The sequence below is a fragment of the Vulpes vulpes genome, chromosome 13 (assembly GCF_048418805.1).
Source record: "Vulpes vulpes isolate BD-2025 chromosome 13, VulVul3, whole genome shotgun sequence".
Lineage (NCBI taxonomy): Eukaryota > Metazoa > Chordata > Mammalia > Carnivora > Canidae > Vulpes > Vulpes vulpes.
The window spans coordinates 95,405,794-95,429,356 of record NC_132792.1 but is presented as its reverse complement, the minus strand read 5'-3'; the positions used below and the strand labels follow the sequence as shown (position 1 = coordinate 95,429,356).

Here is a 23,563-nt window from a genome sequence, read left to right as displayed (position 1 = left end):
CCAGAGCTCATTTGCAAGGGCCAGAGTCTGTTGGCAAGGATAACTTTTTAATGTGTAGGCTCAGTGGCAAAATAGTAAACCCTTACTCTGGATTTTAGTTATCTTCTTGCTCTATCTAAAGATGATGTTCTCTGGATGCCTGGGTGGCTCTGTGGTTGAGTGTCTGCCTTCTGCTCAGGTGGTGATCCCAGGGTCCTGGGATCGAATCCTACATTGGGCTCCCAGGAGGGAGCCTGCTTCTCCCTCTGCCTATGTCTCTGCCTCTCTCTCTGCCTCTCTTTCTGTGTCTCTCCTGAATACATAAATAATAAAAAAAATAAAGATGATGTTCTTGGGGTTGCCGGGGTGACTCAGTCAAATATCTGACTCGATTTCAGCTCAGGTCATGATCTCAGGGTTGTATGATTGAGCCCCGCAGCAGGCTCTGCACTTAGTAGGGAGTCTGCTTGGGATTCTCTCCCTCAGCCCTTTTCCACTGCTCTGTCTCTCTAAATAATAAATAAATCTTTAAAGATGATGTTCTCCATAACCCTTATAAAATGACTTATTAAAACAGGGCTCTGAGGGGGAAAACTTTATGACATTAGATTTGGCAATAATTCCTTGGATACGGCACCAAAGACACAGGCAACAAAAGAAAAAATAGATTGTTGGACTTCATCAAAGTGAAAAACTTTGGTGCATCAAAGGCCACTATCAACAGAGTAAAAAGGCAACCCACTGAGTGGGAGATAGTATTTGCAAATTACTTATCTAATAAGGGATATTGAAATACATTTTTAGGCTCAAGATGGAGCTCCTCCTTTCTGGAGTGCTACATCAGCAAGCCAAACTTTAGTGTTCCTGTAAATGCTCCACTTGACCAGAAACAGTACATCCAGACCTCTAATCCCCAAATACCAATGCAACTCTGGGTTCTGTACTTACTTCCTTGTTCCTTGATCTTCCTAAATAAAACCAGATATGCAATCCCAGCCAATCATACCATTTCCCCATTGCCACTTCTAATGCTTCATAAAACTCATTCTTGCCCAGCACTCCTTGGGAAGAGTGCTCCACTGCTTCTGAGGTACCATACTCCCCTAATCTAAGGATTGTTTTCCCTTGATTAAATGACATCTAACTTGTTACTAAATTGTTTTAGTTCTATCATTCTATAGGGATTAATATCCAGAATCTAGAGATAGGCCCTCAACTCATCAACGAAAACCAACGCAATTCAAAAATGGCCAAATGACTTGAAAAGACATTTCTCCAAAGGAGATGCACAGATGGCTAATAAGCCCATGAAAGGATGGGCTTTTTGAGCTCAGTGTTATTAATCATTAGGGATATGCAAATCAAAACTATAATGAGATACCACTTCACACCCCTTAGGATGACTGTCATCAAAAAACCGGAAAATAACAAGTGTTGGTAAGGAAGTATAGAAATTGGAACTCTTGTGGACTGTTGTTGGGAATATAAACTGGTACAGCTGCTATGGAAAACACTATGATGGTTCCTCAAAAAATTAAAAATAGACTCACTGTATGATCTAGCAATTTCACTTCTGGGTTTGAAAGCAGGAGTTGAACAGATATTTACACATCCCTATACATAGCAGCGTTATTTACAAGAGCCAAAAGTTGGAAGCAACCCAAGTATCCATTGATGGGGAAATGGATAAACAAAATGTGGCATATGCATGCAGTGGAATGCAATGGAATATTATTTGACCTTAAGAAGGAAGGAAATTCTGACATATGTAACACTGTGGATGAACTTTAAGGAGATTATGTTAAGTGAAATAAGGCAGTCACAAAAGGACAAATACTGTATGATTCTACTTCTATGAGGTGCTTAAAATGATCAAAATCAGAGACAGAAAGTAGAATGGTGCTTGCCAGGGAAGACGGAGGAGAGAATGAGGAGTTAGTATTTAATGGGTACAGAGTTTGAATTTTGCAAGATGAGAAAGTTCTAGAGATAGAGGTTGGTAGATGGTTGCATAACAGTGTGAATGTACTTAATGCCACTGAACTGTACACTTAAAAATGGTTAAAATGGTAAATTTTACCTCAATTTTAAAAATGTATTTAGTTTAAAAACCCTGGACTCAGACTCTGATAGAGGTTTTCTTGAGGATTTATGAAGAGGAGGGGATAATAGGTTCTCACTTGCTTCACTCAGAATTTCTTTGTGTGTTGTAGGTATGCACATTTGGTTTAACTCATTCATTTCAATGCACTTGGGTAAAAAAGTGTGAGAAAAATAACAATTCACTGAGATTCACTGAGCAGGCCAGCCTGTTCTCTGTTCTGGCCTGTACATTCATGCCCCCAAGGGAATGAGCTGGAGCAAGCTGCTGTCCCTTGGGCCTTCTCTTATTCCCAGGCATCTCACCAAGGTGGAGGAATCCCTGGTAATTTAAAATGTCCATTTCTTATACAACAAGGCCCCTAGGACCAAGGCCAGCTACTTTATGTGATGAACAAATGAAGGACAGAGATGGCCTCCAGACCCCTACTGGAGATACACTGGCAAGAGGGGAGTCTGGTCCTCTGCATTCGGGGACTTTGCTGAATAATGACAGAATAGTAAAATTAATGTAAATAGGAGCACCTGGATGACTCAGTGGTTGAACATCTGCCTTCCGCTCAGGTCACAATCCCGAGTTCTTGGGATCGAGTCCCGCATCAGGCTCTCCGCAGGGACCCTGCTTTTCCCTCTGCCTATGTCTCTGCCTCTCTCTCTGTGCCTCTAATGAATAAATAAATAAAATCTTAAAAAAAAATTAATGTAAATAAACACTTAAATTTAACTCATGCAAGTCAACTTGTGAGTGTATTCATGTATATGTACATATACTTATTCAAGTACCTCACCATCTTCCAGAAAGGATCAATCGTGGCTTAAAAGAATAATTAAAATAAGAAAGATATATATACATACATATATATATATATATATATATATTTTTTTTTTTTTTTTTTTTTTTAAGTAGGCTCCACACCCAGCATGGAGCCCAACTTAGGGCCTGAACTTACCACCCTGAGATCAGAGTCAGAGCTTAACTGAAGGAGCCACTCCCCCAAAATAGACATTTTTTTTTATAAACAATTTTTTCTTAAGATTTTGTTTATTCATGAGAGACACAAAGAGAGAGGCAGAGACATAGGCAGTGGGAGAAGCAGCCTCCCCATGGGGAGCCGGATGCAGGACTCAATCCCAGGACCCCAGGATCACGCCCTGAGCCTAAGGCAGATGCTCAACCACTGAGCCACCCAGGTGTCCCTATAAACAGAATAAAAGAACTAGATGAGGCCAGAGAAAGACTTAGCACATAGAAACCTATGCTGTGGTAGCCTACAAAATAAATACAGTTGGGCCCTGAATTCAGTTTTCAGCATTCTGTAGCCAAATAAAAAGGTTATAAGACTTGTAAGAGTGGAAGTCCCTGTTACACCTGTCACGAGCATAGCATAACATAGAGCAATGTTGACTCACCCAAAACTAATGTAACGTGGTGTGTCAGTATCTTCTGATTGAAAAAGTCCAAAGAAAAACAAGAGTGAAGTCATTGCTGGAGAACAGCAAAGTTTCCCTCAGGTTCTGAGTCCTCAATAAAAGGTAGACTAGGCCATTTAGTGAGGCAGGCTCTTCAACAACACCCTTATAACAAACACAGCAACAACCTAGTTTCTAGGATTCTTACTATGTTTTGGATGCATGATGAAATAGATCAGTTCAGTAGGAGCTGTTGTCTGAGGCTAAAACTGCTACCCTGCTTATCTGACTCCCTTTGCTCACTGCCCTGAGGCAACCCTCCAGGAGCATTGTTTCCAACCTGCAGGATTTTGATAAAAATTGGGTAGCCAGCAGGTCAGGCCTGGAGTGCAGTTATCCTGTCTTGTAGATTAAGCCCACACCTACATGAAGATGGGATTGACATTCTTTCACAAATATTCAGAAGCTGACCCAGGATTCCTGCTTGAAAAAGGGAGGCATCCGCGTCTGCAGAGTGACCCAAGGCCGTGCCTGTGCTCAGGGCCAGGATTTTCTATAGGAAACTGTTCTCACTCAGGCCCAGCACCTGAGCAAATAATAATCAAGGCCTTGAAATTCCATTCTGGAAAGCATGGGAATAATGAAAGACTTTAGGTAATAGATACCAGTTTCTCTTCACAACCAGAGAAAAATTTCCAGTAGTATACATGGAAAAGATGTTGTATTTTAAGCTAATGGAGTCTAAGGATAAATTAGTTGCAAACTGTGCCCCTAAGTAACTAAATGAATTGGCCTGCAGTGTACTTGAATTTGATTAATTACATTTTATGTAATCTTGGCCATTTTTCCTGATGAAGGATGGTAGGACCTTTGTTGTTGAGGCCATTCCTAGCGTCCTGACAATGTGGAAAAACTCTTATTTTTCTGTTCTATTTAGCAGCAAACAAATACATAGATTTTCATAGATTCTCATAGATTTTCATAGATTCATAGATTTTCATAGATTTTTCTGGTTTTCAGATTATTAAGAGGTGGGTTAAAAAAGAGAACCAGAATATATTCCTCCATTTTCTTGTCTGCGTAATGGGGATGTTAATAGTATCTACCTCATAGAGTTATTATGACAATTAAATATGCAAAAGCAGAACAGCAGCTAGCACATAATAAGCATTCGGTATATCTTAGCTATTATTGCTATTATAATTTCTCAGAACTTTTGTCTGATTCAACAAAATTAAGTCCTGCTGAACCTCACTCCATAAGATAATAAACGGCAGGTTTCTTTTATTTTCTTTTTTTTTTTAAAGGACAGGTTTTCTAAAAAAATCAGTCACTCGGGGGTCTCCTGAACTGATAGCATAGATCACAGACTGGGACTTATACAGAGTTAGAGGCTGAGGAAAATCAGTAATCAAAGTTTGTGAATTGCATTAATTGTTTTTTGTATACCTCTATGGAGGCTGAGATGGTCAATTATAGAATTACTGTTTCTAAAGCCTGCTAGCTTCTCAGTAGAAAAATGGCTTGAGAAATCCAGATTTAAGTTTTTTTAAGGTAGAAATGGAAGCTATCTTTTAAAACATGTCACAGAGTTTACTCAGAGTTCGTGCATTTTATTTTATTTATCTATTTATTTATTCATGAGAGACACACAGAGGCAGAGACATAGGCAGAAGGAGAAGCAGGCTTCCTGCAGGAGCCTGATGTGAGACTCCATCTCAGGATCACGATCTGAGCCTAACGCAGATGCTCAATCACTGAGTCACCCAGGTGCCTCAGAGTTTATGTATTTTTTTTTTTTTTAATTTTATGATAGTCACAGAGAGAGAGAGAGAGGCAGAGACACAGGCAGAGGGAGAAGCAGGCTCCATGCACCGGAAGCCCGACGTGGGATTCGATCCCCGGTCTCCAGGATCGCGCCCTGGGCCAAAGGCAGGCGCCAAACTGCTGCGCCACCCAGGGATCCCGAGTTTATGTATTTTAGATCATACCAGTTTTCTTACTGGAGGACGCAGACTGGCAGGATTTGGAACACACTAGTCCTACTGGACTTTGGATAGTTGTAGGGCCAGGAAGATTACCCTGGGGGCTTACTGTAATTGAGGTATCATAGCATTGAGGTTAGGGGCATGGGCTGTGCAGTTAGAAAAGTCTGGATGGGAGCCAGGGTCTGGCCCTGAACTAGCCATGAGCACTCAGCAAATTGCCTCATCTTTTAAGCATCAGGTTACTTGTCTATAAATCAAGGTAATAGCACCCACTAAATGAGTTGTTGGAAGGAGATTTAAATAAGAGAATGTAATTAAAATAATTAGCACTGTGTCCAACACATTGTTGGTAGTTATCTTTAGTGTACTTGAAAATCAATTTGGTGTGTATTGATAGATCCTTTTCCAGAATGTGATCAGAGCAGGGCCTAGGAAGATTGAAAAACCTAGTCATGGTTTATAAAATTGAGAAAATTAGCCTCCTTGAGGAAGGCTAAATCTGGTCTCCTTGCTGGTTTTATAGTCAAGGAGACAAAAGCATTTTTTAAAAGGTCTTAATTTTAAGCAAATAGCATTCGGGTTACCCTTTCTATTCATTTTCATGTACACATAATTAACTTGTCCCAGATTTTCTTTGCTATCTCCTTAAGCCAAGAACTGGAAGGCCAGGCCCTAAGTTTGCCAAACATAGGCCTAATGAATATAGCTAGTTAAAAAAAGATCTCTTTAACAATCTTAAAAGACATAAGAATTCAAAATATAAAAATTTGGGACGCTTGGGTTGCTCAGCAGTTGAGCGACTGCCTTTGGCTCAGGGTATGATCCTGGGGTCCTGGGATCGAGTCCCACATCCGGCTCCCTGCATGGAGCTTGCTTTTCCCTCTGCCTGTGTCTCTGCCTCTCTCTATGTCTCTCATGAATAGATAAATAAATATTAAAAAAAAAAAAAAACAAAATATAAAAATTTAAGAGGAATAAAAAGCACAAAAGATAAATGAAAAATTAGGAAACAATAAAAATAACGTATGATTTTTTTTTTAACTTCACTTCTTTTTTTTTTATTTTAATTCCAGTGTGGTTAACATACCATGTTGTATTAGTTTCAGGTGGACAGTAGAGTGATTGAACAGTTCTTTACATCACCCAGTGCTCACCCCCAAGTTCACTCCTTAATCCCCATCACCTGTTTCCCCCGTCCCCCTATCTCCCCCCTCCTCTGGTAACCATCAGTGTGTTCTCTGTAGTTAAAAGTGTTTCAGGACGCCTGGGTGCCTCGGTGGTTGAGCGTCTGCCTTCAGCTCAGTGCGTGATCCCCAGTCCTGGAATCCAGTCCCACATCAGGGTCCCTGCAGGCAGCCTGCTTCTCCCTCTGTCTATGTCTCTGCCCCTCTGTGTGTGTCTCTCATTAATAAATAAATAAAATCTTTAAAAAAAAAAAAGTCTGTTTCTAGGTTTGTGTCTCTTCCTCTTTTTCCCTTTATTTTGTTTCTTAAATTCCACATGGGAGCAAAATCATATGGTATTTGTCTCTCTGACTTATTTTGCTTAGCACTGTACTCTCTAGCTCCATCCATGTTGTTGCAAATGGCAAGATTTCATTCGTTGGTATGGCTGAATAATATTCCATATGTGTGTGTGTGTTTGTGAGTGTGTATCATCTCTTCTTCATCTATCCATCAATGGGCATTTGGCTGCTTCCATAATTTGACTATTGTAAATAATACTGCCATACACATCAGGGTACATGTCCCCCTTTGAATTAGGGTCTTTGTGTTCTTTGGGTAAATACCCAGGAATGTGATTGCTGGATCATAGAATAATTCTATTTTTAACTTTTTGAGGAACTTCTGTGCTGTTTTCCACAGTGGCTGTGGGAAACCAACAGTGCATGGGGGTTCCTTTTTCTCCACATCCTTGCCAACACTTGTTGTTTCTTATCTTCTTGAGTTTAGCCATTCTGACAGGTGCAGGATGATATCTCATCTTGGGTTTTTTTTGTTTGTTTGTTTTTGTTTTTGTTTTGTTTTGTTTTCACCTTGGTTTTGACTTGCATTTCCCTGACGATGAGTGATGTTGAGTGTCTTTTCATGTGTCTCTTGGCTGTCTGCAGGTCTTTGAAGAAATGTCTGTTCATGTCTTCGGCCCATTTTTTAATTGGATTATTTATTAAAGTATGATTTTGTTATTATTTATTTATTTATTTTTATGAAGTATCATTTTAAAAGGAAAAAACAGTTTGAGTTGCACTCTTAAGGAAAGATAAATTAAGACTAGAAAACCTTACAAAGGCAGGAAAATGGAAGGCAAGAACTCCAAAAGAAATAAAACAGTGCAAGTTAGAACAAAATACTAAAATAGGGCAGAGCTACAAAGTTATAAGTTTTAAAAACAAGGTAAAAATATACCCTCCAAAAAGATAAAGAATAGATCCATCTGGAAGTAGGCGAGCGAGCGGCATGATCTTAAGTGGATCCTCCAAGCTGGAACAATTTCTCTGCCAGGGTCCTATGTCGAGGCTGCTGAGGGTGCGCTTCGCGTCAATACTGATGACCTTTCATGCAGTGCTCCCGAACCACTCATATAGGTCCTTTACCTATGTCTATCATTCCTTCTAGGTACTCTGGGTCGTAGGTATTGTTCTCCCCATACTGAGGAGCAAACTAAGGTTTGCATAAGTGCCCTGCTTCACTGGCCCCTTCTGATGCTAAAACCCAAGCTTATTCTTGGTCTTTTTCTGCTTTTCAGGAAACATTATCAACCATCATCAACAGCAGAGACAATAACAAAATCCTGTGCCCTTTAATCCTTCCTGCTCACTGGGTCAAGATTATCCATCAAATTAGGAGAGAAAGCCACTCTTCGCAAACAGCCCAGTGATAGTAAACGTGTAATGGGTGCTCTTATGCCTTAATAACCCTCTGGAGTGTTATTTTTTAAATGTCTTTTCCCCTCCCTCCTTTTTTCTTGGTGCACAGTTGATCCTGGTTATTCAAATATTTACCCCAGTTCAGTTTCCTAAATATTTCCTTAATGTGGATGCTCTCCATTTTCAGTGCCACTTCCAAGTTCTGGCCGCCATCTTGGCATTCCTTGGGTTAGTTTCCCATGACCTCTGTAACAAATTACCACATATCAAGAGGCTTAAAACAGTGGAAACTTACTCTCTCCAGTTGTGGAGGCCAGAAGTCTGAAATCAGTGTTACTGTGCTCAATCAAGGTGTGTCAGCAGGGCCACACTGCATTCCAGTGGCTCTGAGGATCCCCTCCTTGGCTCCTGTAGCTTCTGATGCTGCTGGCATTTCTTGGCTTGTGGCCACAGCACTCCAGTCTCTCTGGCTTTGTGATCACGTCTGTCACCTGTCGCCTCCTCCTCTGTGTGTGTCAGACTCTGTCTTTCTCTTAAAAATACATGTGTTTGCTTTAAGGACCTACCCAGATTACCTGGGGCAAACTCCTCATCCCAGGGTTCTTAATTGCAATTGCAAAGATCCCTTTTTGCCCTGTAAGGTGACATTCACCTGTCCCAGGGATTAGTGTGTGACTGTCATTTGGGGGTGAGGCATCTTTCAGTCTGCTACTCTGCTAAACTTTTGTACCATCTCTGCCTTCTGCCCTCTACTACCAAGTTCCTTTCAACATGCAGATCAAATCACGTCACTGCCTTACAACTCTTCAGGGGCTTCTTGGCTGTTGGTGCTGTCTTGACTCTGTGATGTGTCTTGATGACCTCTCCACCTTCCTCTCTCCGGCTTCTCTCTTTACAGTCCACCGCTCAGCTGCACCCCCACCCCTATTCACTCTCACCCCTGCTCTTGTGTGTTCCTCTGCCTGCAGTACCCTCTGCCTCCTTGTGCTGTTTGGCTCACTCCAGTTTGTCATTCCGTTCTCATTTAGCCTATGGACTTCATTTCCTTCCTGAAGGCTTGCTCTCCCTGGGCTAGGGTAGGTGTGCCCCTTGGTGTATCTCATGAGAGCTCTTACCTGATAGGGACAGTCTCCCTATCATAGATCCACCTTTTGCACAAGCTGTGTTTCCTGCACCTGGCTTGGTGCCTGACACACAGTAGGTGCTTAATAAATATGTGTTGGGCCTCTACATCCACCACGCCAAGAATAATATTACAACAGAGAGCGCTCATCCACGCAGAAGAGTTTTTGCTGGAGAGGATTGTATATGTGAATGCCAAAAGTTCCCACGGATCTTTATTTTTAAGCAGAAATCAAGTATTATGTAATTACGGGATCAAAGAAAACATTTTCATGCTTATTACATTCTGTTTTCTTTCAGGCCATTCCTGTGTTTCTCACTTTGCATAATGTAGCTGAAGTTATCATCTGTGGGCACCAGAAGTGTTTTCGGAAAGAGGTAAATGATAATGCAAAATGCTAGTTTCGCTTCCCTTGCTTTAAATTTCAAAGGTGCAGCTTGTTTTATGGCCCAAATTAGTGTCTACCTTTTCCTGCCATCTGTTTCCTGACAGTGGTCAAGACTGCCTGGCAGTCGTCACTAATTTCAAGGATCGTGTTTTCGACATCCTTTCACATCACCAAACATACGTGGGAATGCTTGTTGATCTGAACGGCCCTCGGCCGCAGGTCAGGGCACAGCAATCACTTTGGGATACAAGGAGGAATTTACCTCAGGCTGAGGTGTGGGGCCTGGGAGGCAGCATTCCCACCCGCAGCTAATCCCAGGGCCACCAGGGAATATATGGCAGAGCTTCACATAGGGTGCTGAGAGCAGTAGCCTGCCCTGGGGGAACTGCCTTTTCTTCCCAAGCCCAGCTCTGGGTCACATCAGTTGGAGCAAGTGTCTTCACCTCCTTCTGGGAAAAGCGGGTAGTAATGACACCCAGCTCATACAGTTGTTGGGAGGACACAGTAAGGCACACGTGTTAAGTGCTTCCAGCAGTTTCTGGTGCATGGTAGGTTCTCTGTATGTGTTTGCTATGTTTATTAACCTTATTAGTGGTGGTTTTAATTTGGTTCCTCTTTAGAGATTTCTTTCTTTCTAACACCTGCCCATTTGAAATGGTTTCATTTAAAAAATTGGGAACTCTTCAACTAGAGAGGCTAGGTGGCCATTCAGACAGCTCACTTGTAAGTGTGCAGGGGAGAGAGGTGTCCTTCCCATGGCTGGGACCACTCCGCACACCCGGGTACCCTGTCATCCCTACCTGCTGCTCGCAGGCAGCTGCATGGATTACCTCTTCTGTCCTGCAGAGTTAACCTCTCTCCCTCTCTGCAGCTTTTCTTTCCTCAGCCTGTAGACACTCTCAGTGTTCCCAGTCCACTGAGGAGAGAGCAGACCCTGGGAGACCCACTCACACTAACCTGGCTCTGAAGGCTGCGTGTCCCAAACCAACACTGGCCAGGCACGCCAGCTGACTCCCTTGCCTGAGCACACCTGCACCTCCGCCCTGCCACATCCTTGCCCTGGCCCAGCACCACGCCTGAGGGAGGGCTGGGTTCGGAGCTGCCCATGGCCTTGTGTCCCTCTTACCTCCAAGCTGCTCCTGCTTCTGCCTATACCGTCACCCCAAAGCTGCTCTGCCTGAGGTCACTTATAAGTGCATTTCCACCACTGTTGGCCTTTTATACCGTTCATCGCCAGGTTCATTGCTGCCTTTCCTGGAGTCTCTTGGCCCCCTCGACCTGCTGGTTCTCTTCCCCAGTGTCTGGCTCCTCCTCCTCTTTCATTCGTCTACCCCGCGGGCTCTCCGGGGGCTCTGTGTCAGGAGCCCTTTGCTCCCAAGCACACACTCTCTGGGCAGCCTCCTCCACCATCCGCCTTCAGTTCACTGGTGACTCCTGTGTCCCATCTCCAGCCTGGGCCTCTCTCTTGAACTCACATCCGCATTGCCTGCTGCTGCCTCTGGCTCTCCACATACCTGCTCCCCGGGGACATGAAATGCAAAGGGACCAAACAAACTGCTCTGTTTTTGCAACCTGCTTGTTGCTTGGTGATCCTCATCCTGGTCATCACCACCCATGGCAGAAACACTGGGATCCCCTTAGAGCCCCGGTCTGGTCTTCCCACACACACACCCTATTTCTGAATCTGTCCCCACCTCTCCATTCCCACTCTGCTGCCACCTTGGTTCAGGCCCTCATCTGTTTTTCAGGGGTCAAATGAGATCTTGCTCCCCTGAGCCCTTGGGCAGCCAAGTAGGGCCTGGGGTGAGCAGTCCTGGCTTACATAGTTATTGTGTTCTGTGTGCACCATCACCTGCCTTCACCTGCCAGATGTGTGGTAGTGCCTGGCTGGTTTTCCTGCCTCTGCCTCTCCCCACGCTCACCTTCCTCCACATTGCATCCAAGTGACCTTTTGAAACTGATCCAATCATGTCCCCCCATGTACATGGGGGAGTGCTCATGACCTCCATGGAGGCTGCAAAGCCCATAACCACCTAGATGCCATACACCTCTTGGGTTTTAGAAAATCCAGCCACAACCAAACTTCTTATTTTTCCTAGACCATGTCATGATGTTTTCTTTCCTCTGATTGGTCAGAGAACCTCTTATAAGCACTCTTCATTCATTCTGAGTATTTTTATGTACCTGTGTACTGCCCACCGTGGCAGGCTGTAGGCCTACAGTAGTGAGGGAAGGGCATGGTCTTACTGCTCTGGGCAACTCTTATGGAGCATCAGCTGAGCAAAGGAGACACAAATATGACACTCCTCTGCTGGATTATATGGCCAGAGAGGCCACTATGGGGAAGTGACATTTAAACACAGATAAAGGGGGCACCTGGGTGGCTCAGTCAGTTAAGCATCTGGCTTCAGCTCAGATCATAATCTCAGGATCCTGGGACTGAGCCTCACATTGGGCTCCCTGCTCAGCAGGGAGTCCATGTCTCCCTTTGCACCTCCCCTGCTCATGCTCTTGTGCACTCTCTCTCTCTGTCACTCAAATAAATAAATAAAATCTTAAAAAAAAATAAACACAGACAAAGGGTGAGCAGGAGTTCAGCAGGTGGGGTTAAGGGGAGGGCTCCTGGGGAGAGGAAGCAGGAGATGCAAAGGACCAGATGTAGGAAGGGACTTGGCAGGAGTCACTTCGGGCTAGTGTGGCTGGAGCTTGGTAAGAAAGAGAGAGGTTGCCTAGGGATGAGGCTGGAGACTTAGGACAAGTCTTTGAGGCTGAGCTAGGAATTTGGGGGGTGTGCTGAGTGCAGTGGGAGGCCAGGGTTGGGTGTGAAAGCCCAGAGAGACTGATCAGATTTACTGTCTCTGGAACTGTCTCTGGAAGGGACAGGAATGCAGGAGGTGAGAGGGGACTCTGTGACTCTCAAGGTCTCACGAGGGAGGCTCTCAGTCTTTTAGGCTGGTCTGCATGCAATTGGAGCCTTCCCGACACCTCAAGGAGCATGAGCACCACTCTCTAACCTTTTTTTTTTTTTATCACACCATCTTGTGATTTCCGTATTTCATCAATTCTAACACGTGCTGCTTTTTCTCACGTTAAAAAAATTTTCATTACCTACAGTTGTGATGGTTCTACAATCAGTGGAATGCCCTGGTCAAATGCTTTCTTTCTTAGTAATATATAAAGAATGAGAGATTTTATACTCAGGTTCATTGAACCTTAGGTGGGAGTTTCTCTGGGTCTCTGCCTGCTTCCTCTAAGCCCCCTCTTGGCAGGGACCATATGGTTGTTGTCTTCATAGCTCCAGAGTCCTGCCCTAGAACTGCTGCCAAGCCGAATATTCACTAACTAATCACTGAGGTTCAGAAACTCACCAAGAGCTGCTGAGGTTCTTGGAGACTTAGGCTTTTGTGTGTGAATTGAAAAATGAAGATTTATTGGATCTGGAGAAGAGATCCAGGCATCTCAACAGGGTACTGTTTCCTGATGGATAAGTCGGGTCACATAGGTGAGGTAGAGTAGGAAATAGGGTTAGAGCATCCTCAGAGCTATTTCCATCAGGCAGAGACCAGGGGGTAGACTTTCAGGCTGAGAGGACCTGTCCTTGGAAGAATAAATTGGATGATAAATACCAAAATATTTTGAATCTTCATCTCCATTTCATTCCCAACACTAAACATCATTTCTCTTTTTAAAAATTTTAATTCCAGTATAGTGAACATAGCATGTTATATTAGTTTCAGATATTAAATATAGTGATTCAACAATTCTGTACCTTACTCAGTGCTCATCATGATCAGTGTACTCTTCATCTCCTTCACCTATTTCCCCGTCCCCCCACCCACCTCCCCTCTGGTAACCATCAGTTTCTTCTCTATAGTTACGAGTCTGCTTTCTGCTTTATATTTTTGCTATGTTTGTTTCTTAAATTATACATATGGTATTTGTCATTCCCTGACTTATTTCACTTAGCATTATACTCTCTAGCTGCATCCATGTTGTTGCAAATGGCAAGATTTCATTCTTTTCTTTGACAGAGGAATATTCCTTTCTGTATATATACCACTTCTTTATCCATTCATCTACTGGGACACTTAGGGTGCTTCCATAATTTGGCTATTGTTAATAATGCTGCTATAAACATCAGGGTTTATAAAGATATATATCTTTTTGAGTTAGTGTTTTCATATTTTTGGGTAAATACCCAGTAGTAGAATTACTGGATCATAGAGTAATTCTATTTTTAACTTTTTGAGGAACCTCCATACTGTTTTCCACAATGCCTGCACCAGTCTGCATTCCCACCAGTGATGCACAAGGACTCCTTTTTCTCCACATCCTTGCCAGCCCCATTGCTTCTTGTGTTTTTGACTTTAGCCATTCTGACAAGTGTGAGGTGATACTTCATTGTAGTTTTGATTTGCATTTCCCTGATGATGAGTGATGTTGAGCATCTTTTCATGTGTCTGTATGGCTGTCTATATGTCTTCTTTGGAGAAATGTCTGTCCATGACTTCTGTTCATTTCTTTTTAAAGATTTTCTTTATTTACTTGAGACAGTGAGTGTATGTGTGCATGAGCACATGCACACACGAGTGAGGGAGGGGTAGAGGAAGAAGCTGACTCCCTGCTGATCAGGGAGCCCCACTCAGGGCTTGATCCTAGGACTCTGAGATTGTGACCTAATCATGAAGGCAGATGCTTAACTGACTGAGTCACCCAGGTGCCCCGACTTCTGTCCATTTTTAATCAGATTATTTGTTTTTGGGGTGTTGAGTTGTAGAAGTTCTTTTTTTTTTTTTTTTTAATTTTTATTTATTTATGATAGTCACAGAGAGAGAGAGAGGCAGAGACACAGGCAGAGGGAGAAGCAGGCTCCATGCACTGGGAGCCCGATGTGGGATTCGATCCCGGGTCTCCAGGATCGCGCCCTGGGCCAAAGGCAGGCACCAAACCGCTGTGCCACCCAGGGATCCCCGAGTTGTAGAAGTTCTTTATATATTTTAGATACTAAATCCTTTATCAGATATATGTCATTTGCTAGTATCTTCTCCTATACAATTGGTTATCTTTTAGATTTGTTGATTATTTTTTTTATAAACAATATCCTTTCTTGTCAGGGCAAATTAGGAAACAGTTGCATGAATTATATACCTATTTAGTCATTTTTAAAGACTTTTCTTTCCTTAAGAATGTAATAAACTATAATAAGTTGTAGAACATGCAGAGGAAAAACGTCTCAAATCAACTGTGATCCTACTTCGCATATGATACTACTATGTTCTATCAAACTTTTTTTCAGTACACGTATATAGACATACACAAATGACATAATATATTCTATTTTCTGTTTATCGATTTGTCAGGAATCTCTATTTGTGTCCTCATTCCACTCCACATGGAACATGATGTGTTTTCCTGTTTATAGACTTGTAGGTGGTTTCTAGTAGGTTGGCATTGATGTGATGAAGATTGGCTGTGATCTATTCCCATATGATTCACTTTCCTGATCCTTTAGCCTGGAGCTTCGACAAGGTGACCAGATATTACTAGGAACACAACTGTATGACACTTCTTAGCCTTTGCCTGTGACTCATAGTGAGGCCTCTTTTGTCTATTATGTGTCAGGTTTTACCAGACTCAACTCTGGAGAGGAAAGTTGACCTCCTCATGACCTTGTTCCCAGGTTATAAGGATAAACTCTAATTGGAACCGTGGTTCGTTGTCACCATCCATGATTCTTTGTACATGCATGTGCAATCACACGCACACACATAGTTTGACTATAAGATAATGTGTGCCTTGTGAAATTAGTCCCGTTACCTTGCAGATATACTTGTCACAGTTAAACATTAGAATGCTGCTATTCATTCTTTTGTTTTCATTTGTTCAACATTGACTAAATCTACGCTATATATCAAGCATCTGGCTAGGCCTACAGCTATGGAGATATACACGACACATTGATCATCCTCACAGAACTCAGGTAAATGGAGGAACCAACATGTAAACACATTCTGTGATGTTCATAGAATGCCATATGGGTTGGAACAAGGGTACGGGGTAGATGGAGAGTCTGCTTGGAAAGGCCAGGAGGCAAAATTTGAACCCTGTCCCGTGGATGGTAGGATTCAAAGTGCAGGGAGAAAGGGCATTCCAGGCAGGCAGAGGAAGCAGCAAATGAAGGTAGTAGTCTGAAAGGGCTGGCAGGTGTCACTGCAGGATTGGCAGGCTGCTGGTGTCAGAATAGCATCGTAAAGGATCAGGCTCCGGAGCTAGATCACCTGAGCCCAAACCCTGTGAGCTTGGGCAACTTTACTACTTTCTCAATGCTTTGGTGTCTGCATCTCTTGCACATCCTGAGACTTAAATAACCCATAATGAAATAAGTCAGTACATGTAGAGGCTTAGAACAACACTGGCATAGAGTAGGGAGTCCTCAGAGTAAGTTAGCTGACCTCCGGTAATATTAGTTGTTTATTGTTCTTTTTGGCGATGTGACTTTTGAGAAGTTATACTGACTCATTCAGAACACTGAGACATCATGAGGACTTATCACTGGGTGGCTTTTGGACAGAGGAGCCTCAAAAGGTGAACACCAGACATTAACTCCTCAGTTGTTTGTGGAGTCCTGGGAAGCAGAGGCTCCCTAATGCATTTATTGCTTGTTCTAATCTCTGCATCTCAGGTTCTGGCTCCTCGGGCCAGAGGCGTTTCAAATAAAAAAGCAGTCTCTTCTCTGTGGAATGAGTGAACTGTCTCGAGCTCTGTATTGATTTGCTGCCCTGTGACAGAAGTCCCCAGACAGTTGCTGGATGCACGTGTTACTACTCATGGAACAGCTGGGCCATGCTTTTCATCTCTATCCTGTCTGTTCCTATTTTTCCGCCAAATTGTTGATATGTTGATTACATTTAGCCCAGAATCTTTCAGTGACACATTTTCCTGTGATAGGGCAATTCTCCAGGTGCCCAGAGTCAGGTCACCTTTTTGGGTCATCCTTCCTGTACTGAAGGGATGTGTCCCCCACCAGGTGGCAGTGGAGTCAAGGTTGGCATGGCCAGCTGAGGCGGATTCCACATAGATAAGATTTAAGGATCTAAAGATGCAAGCCACTACTTTGCTCACAAACATGATCTATTTATTAAAACAAGGGCAAACTAGATTATTTAGTAATGCATGAAAACTGAAGATAGCCTTTATAGCAAACCATGTTTGTCAGTGCTTCACATTTTTAAAAAATTGAAATATGATTGACATTATATTCGTTTCAGGTGTCCAGCATAATGGCTTGATATTTGTGTATCTTGCAAAATGATCACAATAGGTCTAGTTAACATCAATTACCATATGTAGTTATAAATTTTTTTCCTTGTAATGAGTACTTTCAAGATCTACTCCCTTAGCAACTTTCAAATCTACAATACAGACTCTAGTCACTGGAAGTTTGTACCTTCTGAGTGCTTCATTTTTTTAATATGATTTTTTAAAAAGATTTTATTTATTTATTCATGAGAGAGAGAGAGAGAGAGAGAGAGAGAGAGCAGAGATATAGGCAGAGGGAGAAGCAGGCTCCATGCAAGGAGCCCGATGCGGGACCCGATCCTGGATCCCGGGATCATGCTCCGAGCCAAAGGCAGACACTCAACCACTGAGCCACCCAGGTGTCCCAAGAGTGTTTCATTTTTAAACAATATGTTCATACTTCACTTTCATGAACTGGTATCAAAGCACTGTAGTTTGTCCCCAATTAGCAAAGTAATCCTTTTGAAATGTCCAAAATTAATCTGTTATTTCTTCTATCAAATATAGAAAAATCTTGCTTCTTCCTGCTAGAACTTTATACCTGAGTGCAAAGAACTCATTCCCTTAAAATGACTAATAAAAAGGAGAGGATAAAGGTAGGGTCCTCATTAGAATTTCTTCATTTCGGGGAGTTTTAGAATGCCAAATTTTGATTTCCCCAATCCGCCCTTTCTCTCTCTCTAGCAGTGAGAGAGAGAGATTTCCCTTCTCCTTTTTCCTGTTTCTTCATTTATACATCATCCCAGAGAGCTTACAGCACTGCTGAGAGTCAGAGCTGGATTAGTGAAAGGCAAATGTAAGGAGATGGACTGGAATAGAAGTTGAATGAGAGCTTGAATTGTCTTCTTACACAGGTCACATCAATTGCTCTCTCTCCCTTTCTTGGTGTGTGAGATATTTGAAGGCTTGGCCCTGGCATCATTTTGGTGTTTTGTGAGTAAACACAGTTCCAGAGGTGAGGGTAGTAAAATTGCACACCCAGAGTGCTTTGCCCAAGTGACTCAACTTGGCCTCTGAGTCATCCTTCATGTGGTCCAACCAGGAAAAGCCTCAAAAAATACTGAGGTGCAGCCCGCTCTTAAGCCCCCAATAAGCTTACTCGAAATTTATTTGCCTCTTGATCTAAGTATTTTATTTAAGGGGAAAAGAGAATTTTTAAGACTAACTATATGTCTCTTTTTTTTTCATACAGAAAACTTCTCCTGAAAAGATCTGTAGGTAAGTTTAAAGAAAAAGAAAGCAAAACCCAAAGCCCTCTAAAATAGAAGATTTAACCTGATTTTAAATGTTGATGATAAACTGTTAAGATTCCTATTTGAGATTTGACAGAATTTGTTATCAACAGCTACATTCCCCCATTTTGTGTCTTATTCTAAATTTTACTATCTCTTTCTTTCACTGGTTTTCTTCCCTGAAATATTCTGTTCCTAAGGGGAAAATAATCTGTAGATTTCATCACTGATGCCCAAAACTTCACTAAGAATTGTGCAATACTGATGGGAGAAGGACAATGGAAAACATGGAAAATGACTTCAAACTTTTAAAATAATGTTTGCAATTTATTGAGTCTTTATGATTCCTATGGTGGGAAAAGCACTGCCTGCAAGGTCAGAGATCTGAGTCGTGATCTTGGGCCACAGCAGAGTGACTAAGGGCAGGCTTCATTGCCCTTTGAGCCTGGTCCCCGGGGCGGAACCATGAGCTGGGCTGGACTCTCAGGCAGGTCCCTGGGCCCTCGGTGTGCTGACCTGTAACCCTGTTCTCTGGCTGCTACCTGCCTCCTCTGCCATAGCTCTGAAGCTCAGTCCTGAAGATAGAGAACCAACAGAAATGCGTTGACACATGGATTTAGGACTTTTTGTTTCAGATATTTCTGGGCTTTCATCCAGTCTCTTATTTTGCTTTATTACAGGCTGCTACTTGCGGAAAAAAACAAAACAAAACAAAACATAACACTCTCAGGACTTACCCTCTCGTTTAAAAGATTAGCAGGTGTTAAAGAGAGGAATTAAAACCCACTAATACCTGATATAATCATGTATTGCTCAAAGCCAAGGTTGGTGGGAAACCAAGTGCTGTCTCACACCTGGCAGTCCCCCATGTCCTATCAGCCTCAAGGGGCTGTTTGAGAGGACCTCTAACATTCATTGCCTGTGAATGAGGAAGCATCCTATATCCGATACAGTCTTCTACTCTACGCAGACACCAAATCTATTAGGGTTCTCGTTGTCTCCCACCTAAAACCTACCTAATCCTGTGCAGTCCCAGAAACACTTCCCATAGCCTCTCCCCCATTTACCTCACCCTTTGCCTCTGAGTCTCTTGTCAATCTGCTGCCGTGGAGTCTTTTCCGGGCTTTTTGTACATGTGTCCTAAAAGTTGGCAAGGCTATAGAAGGGGGGTGGGCTGATGTGGAGGACCTTCCTGTGCCTCGGATGTCCGGTGTCGTTCTGACCTTCCCAGGGCTGTGGGTCCCCAGCTCTGAGCCCACCCGGCCACGCTAGGTGCGTTCTGCATATTTGACAGAAATGCCACACGAATGACAATGACATTGTGACCTCCTCAGTATGTCATGTCAGAAGGCTCAGGATGTAGGTCTGTCCTGTCATTGGAGCTGTTACATTTGATCATTTGGTGAGGATGATGCACAAAAGATTTTAATGTGCTTTACATGGTGCTTTCTTTTTCCTGAGAGGTGGATCTGCAGTCTGATTTACCAGTTTTTTTACTAGTGTATTTTTGGGGATCTGCAGTTAAAAAAAAATCTCTTATTATCTGTTTCATGGGCATCATTGTTTTTCTTGCATGAGCCAGCCATGGTTTTGCAAATGTCCTGCAAGTGCCCGTGTCCTGGGAAATGGCCAGCTGAGCCCCAGGGAAGGGACTGTCTGGTCCCTGGTGGAGCACACAGTTGGAAATGGCCTAGGTAGCGGGGTTCTCAGAGGAGGAACAGGGGCACGGGGCTGGGTCTCACAGGGTGTCGGCCTTGTGCAAGCGCCTCCTGATGTCTTCCAACCCCCATGCTGTCTGGGAAACCCTTTGATGTTGAAAGGTGAAGCTGCCTGTGTTCTCTCCCTTGGAACAGCACCCTCTTCCTTCTGGCTGCCGCAGGATGCCTTCCCTTCAATGACCCCCAGGTAAGTCCAAGGGCATTCATTTTGCCTTCCAAGTGTCTTCTACTCTCTGCAGCCTGTGTGTGTGAGCAGAACTCCTAGTCCTTCCTTTGAGAATCAGAAGAACCCCAGCCTGTGCAAAGGCATTTAAAAGCTTCCGGGCTGGGTACCTCTTGGCCAGCTCAACACCTTTTCTGCAGGACTTTACCTTCTCTCCAGGGCTGCAGCAGAATGGCAGAGCTCTGGTCTCTGGGTGCCGTAATGGGTGCCACTAGCCCTCAGTCTGTGCTGGGAGGACCCACAAGCCCCAGGCCCCCAGGTCGAGTACCCTAGCTTCCTGCATGGAGGCGAAGTTGAGTTTCCCTCTCATCCCCGAAGGCCTCATCTGCAGAGTGATTTTCGCTTATTTGCCTGAGTTTTTCCTTACTAGGCCCTGAGGCCCCACCCCTACCCCCCAGTAGTCATCTCGCGGTGGGTCTGTTTTCTCTCTTTTCTCTCCCAGCATTTATTAAGTTCCCATCAAGTGTCAGGCACTGAGCCAGGCTCTGGGGACACAAAGAAAAATTATCCTCTTGCAGGCAGAAGTCAGAGTCTCATAAGAGCAAAAGGGAGGAGGACAGATGAGAAATAGATTATTATAACACAGGGAAGCCAGGGCTCTGTCCTGGGGAGATATGGGACATAGTGAGGCACTTAAGAATACTTGGGGACCCAGGAAGTAGGAAGAGCTAGCAATTATAAGGAGCTAGCTATGTGCCAGACTCTGTGCCAGTGCTTTATGTGCCTTATTTTATTTAAAATCTCATAGTTTCACAAGGAGAGGGACTCTTATTGTCTCCATTGCGTAGCTAAAGAACAACGAGGACCCAAAGATCACCAGCCCACAAATAAGTGGGGCTTTCAGAATTTACATAGACCTTTCTAATGCTAGAGCCAGACTCTGCTCTCTGGACCTAAATCCTGAAGGGTGAGGAGGTGATGGCCAGGAGAAGAAAGCAGGTGTGGGCACAGTCATGGGGTGTCGTGTATTCTGTGATTCAACTTTAGTGAGCACTTACTGTGTGTGTAACCCTGTGCAAATTCCTGCCCTGCTGGAATTTATAGGCTAGTGGATGGTGGAGAAAGAGATAGGTGACAAATGAAATGGAATGTGTCAGATGAGATAAACTTCTACAGAGAAAAATAAGAAAGTGAAGAAGAGAGGGAGTGCCCCTTGGCTGAGTTGATGGGGGAAGTGTTTGGGCTTGGGGAAGTGCAAGGTGTGACTTTCCCTGGAAGGGGTGCAATAGATGGGACTGGTGGGGTTGACAGGGGATTGTCATAGAGATCCTAGGGTGCCATGAGTTTGGATTTTATCCTGAGGTCACTGGGGGACTATTGAGTGATTTTAAGCAGTAGGTGACACCATGGGATGAGTGTTTTAGAGATGTGGTGTGGAGAATGGGAAAAAGGGGTGCTGGAGGCAGAGAGCCCTGTTAGGAAGATATCATAGGCATCAGGGTGAGAATTGAAGATGAACTGGCCAAGGCCCCAGAGTCCTGTTGTGGCACCCTTGGTTGGCACTATGCATTGACAGTTAAGGTTTCTGGTTGTCACACTAGATCCCATTTGCCTCTTCTTATAGCTGTTTTATTATTTTTTTAAATCCTGTGTTACAGTTTGATCCCAATGGATATTTCTGGGCTGTAATTCACTTATTCTGTGTAGGTAAGTTTTAAAAGAATGCTTACTTAAAGAATTGAGGCTTATTACTTAGACCTTCTTATATATCCACTTTTCGGTAACCCTGAGCAATAGGAAGATTACAGATAAGGTGTCAAGGTTGAAATTAAATGGGGATTTTCTGATCTTGTTCTCCTGAAATGTTTCCATTTCTGACATAGTCTCCTCTTTTTCTCCACAAATACTAACTCACCACGGCTCTGGCCCTGCTGGCTCAAGGCAGAAGCGTGGAGAAGTGCTGGTTGGTCTTCTCTCAAAATGCTGAGAAGAGATCCAGAAGTTTGTGTTGGAAACATTGTCTTTCAGCAGTATATGCAAAGAAATGTGAGCGAGTGAAATAAAAGGGCCATTTGACTTTATTTCACATCATACGTTTGGTGTTTAGGGGGAAAGCAGGGCCCTGATTGTGTTACACAGGGTTCAGAAATGGAGCAGCCGTGTTCCTTTCTCCTGTGCATCCTGCAGAGGAGGTTGAAAGCTTCCTGTGAATTGTATCCTTCTGCTGATCATGAGCCCTCCCAGCCCAGAAGCATTCTCTATACCGAGTGGTTATCACTGGGGATGACTGCGTTAGCATCCTGGACATCCTCCAGAGTGTTGTTGCGCCCCCTGTCAGCCGTGGGTGACCTGTGTGGGAAGAGCAGCCTTCCTCCAAGTGGATTTTGTGCTTCCCAGCAGGTGCGGGCCACCCCTTATGCAGGATGTCCTGTGCCAGTAACACCCACTGCTTCATTTTCAGGGGCTTATAAGATAGTGCAGAAGTCCCGGAAACCCAACGCCTTAAGGTAAACTTCTAAAGTGTGCTGGGGGGATCCCTGGGTGGTGCAGCGGTTTGGCGCCTGCCTTTGGCCCAGGGCGCGATCCTGGAGACCCGGGATCGAGTCCCACGTCGGGCTCCCGGTGCATGGAGCCTGCTTCTCCCTCTGCCTGTGTCTCTGCCTCTCTCTCTCTCTCTCTGTGACTATCATAAAAAAAATAAATAAATAAAGTGTGCTGGGTTGTTGTTTGGTTAAAACAAAGGGATGAAACCCAAGGTGTCTTGAGCTTGTTCTGTTCAGCCAGAGACTGTGCATGTGTGGGTTGTGGTGAGGGCAGCAGCCAGGCGCCTCTGAAACCTTTTCTCCTGCTCTTGGGTCATTCCAGGCAGGATCCACTAGCACCTGATCCTACTGGTCGTCAGCAATGTGCAAAGAACAGGGGGGCCCTCTGTCCTCTTACTTCATGGGCAAATTTTTACACAACAGTTTTATAAAAATTGTGTGACCCGCTGCTTGGGGGGCCCCAGTTTACTTCTTCCAGTTCAGTGGCCACCTCTTTTTTCTTGTTTCCCTAGCCCCTTCCTAACTTGACTTTGTTTAGATCCAGAATTTCCCGTCATGAGCTCTGTGCTGGGGTAAAATGAGGCCTCTGTTGTGGGCAGTCAACGGACCAGCCTTAGCAAATGTAAATGAAAGAGAGAGTGGTCCCTGCATGGGTTGTGCTGCAGCTGGACTGGTTTGCTGGCTTCTGGGGTTTGAGGCCCACCAGGGAAGGACCCCTGGGAGAAGGTTATACACTTGGAGGCTGTGACTTCAG

The 23,563-nt window shown here is 43.8% G+C and overlaps 1 protein-coding gene across 18 annotated transcripts in view; it reads left to right on the top strand.

Annotated features, from left to right (window-relative positions):
• The window catches only part of TMEM241 (transmembrane protein 241), a 123,565-nt gene that overhangs the window by 38,951 nt on the left and 61,051 nt on the right, over window positions 1-23,563 (top strand). For 16 of the 18 annotated variants that reach the window (XR_011996752.1, XR_003236183.2, XR_011996750.1 and 13 more), the window contains 5 exons: window positions 9,766-9,843; window positions 18,346-18,371; window positions 20,239-20,290; window positions 21,925-21,973; window positions 22,728-22,773. Coding sequence is in view for 14 of the 18 variants with exons in the window: in XM_072735087.1 (XP_072591188.1) it covers window positions 9,766-9,843; window positions 18,346-18,371; window positions 20,239-20,290; window positions 21,925-21,973; window positions 22,728-22,773 (251 nt within the window). In the remaining 4 variants the exon portion in view is untranslated. The remainder of the gene's footprint in view (window positions 1-9,765; window positions 9,844-18,345; window positions 18,372-20,238; window positions 20,291-21,924; window positions 21,974-22,727; window positions 22,774-23,563) is intronic. The other 2 variants (XM_072735083.1, XM_072735085.1) reach the window with 2 other exon arrangements.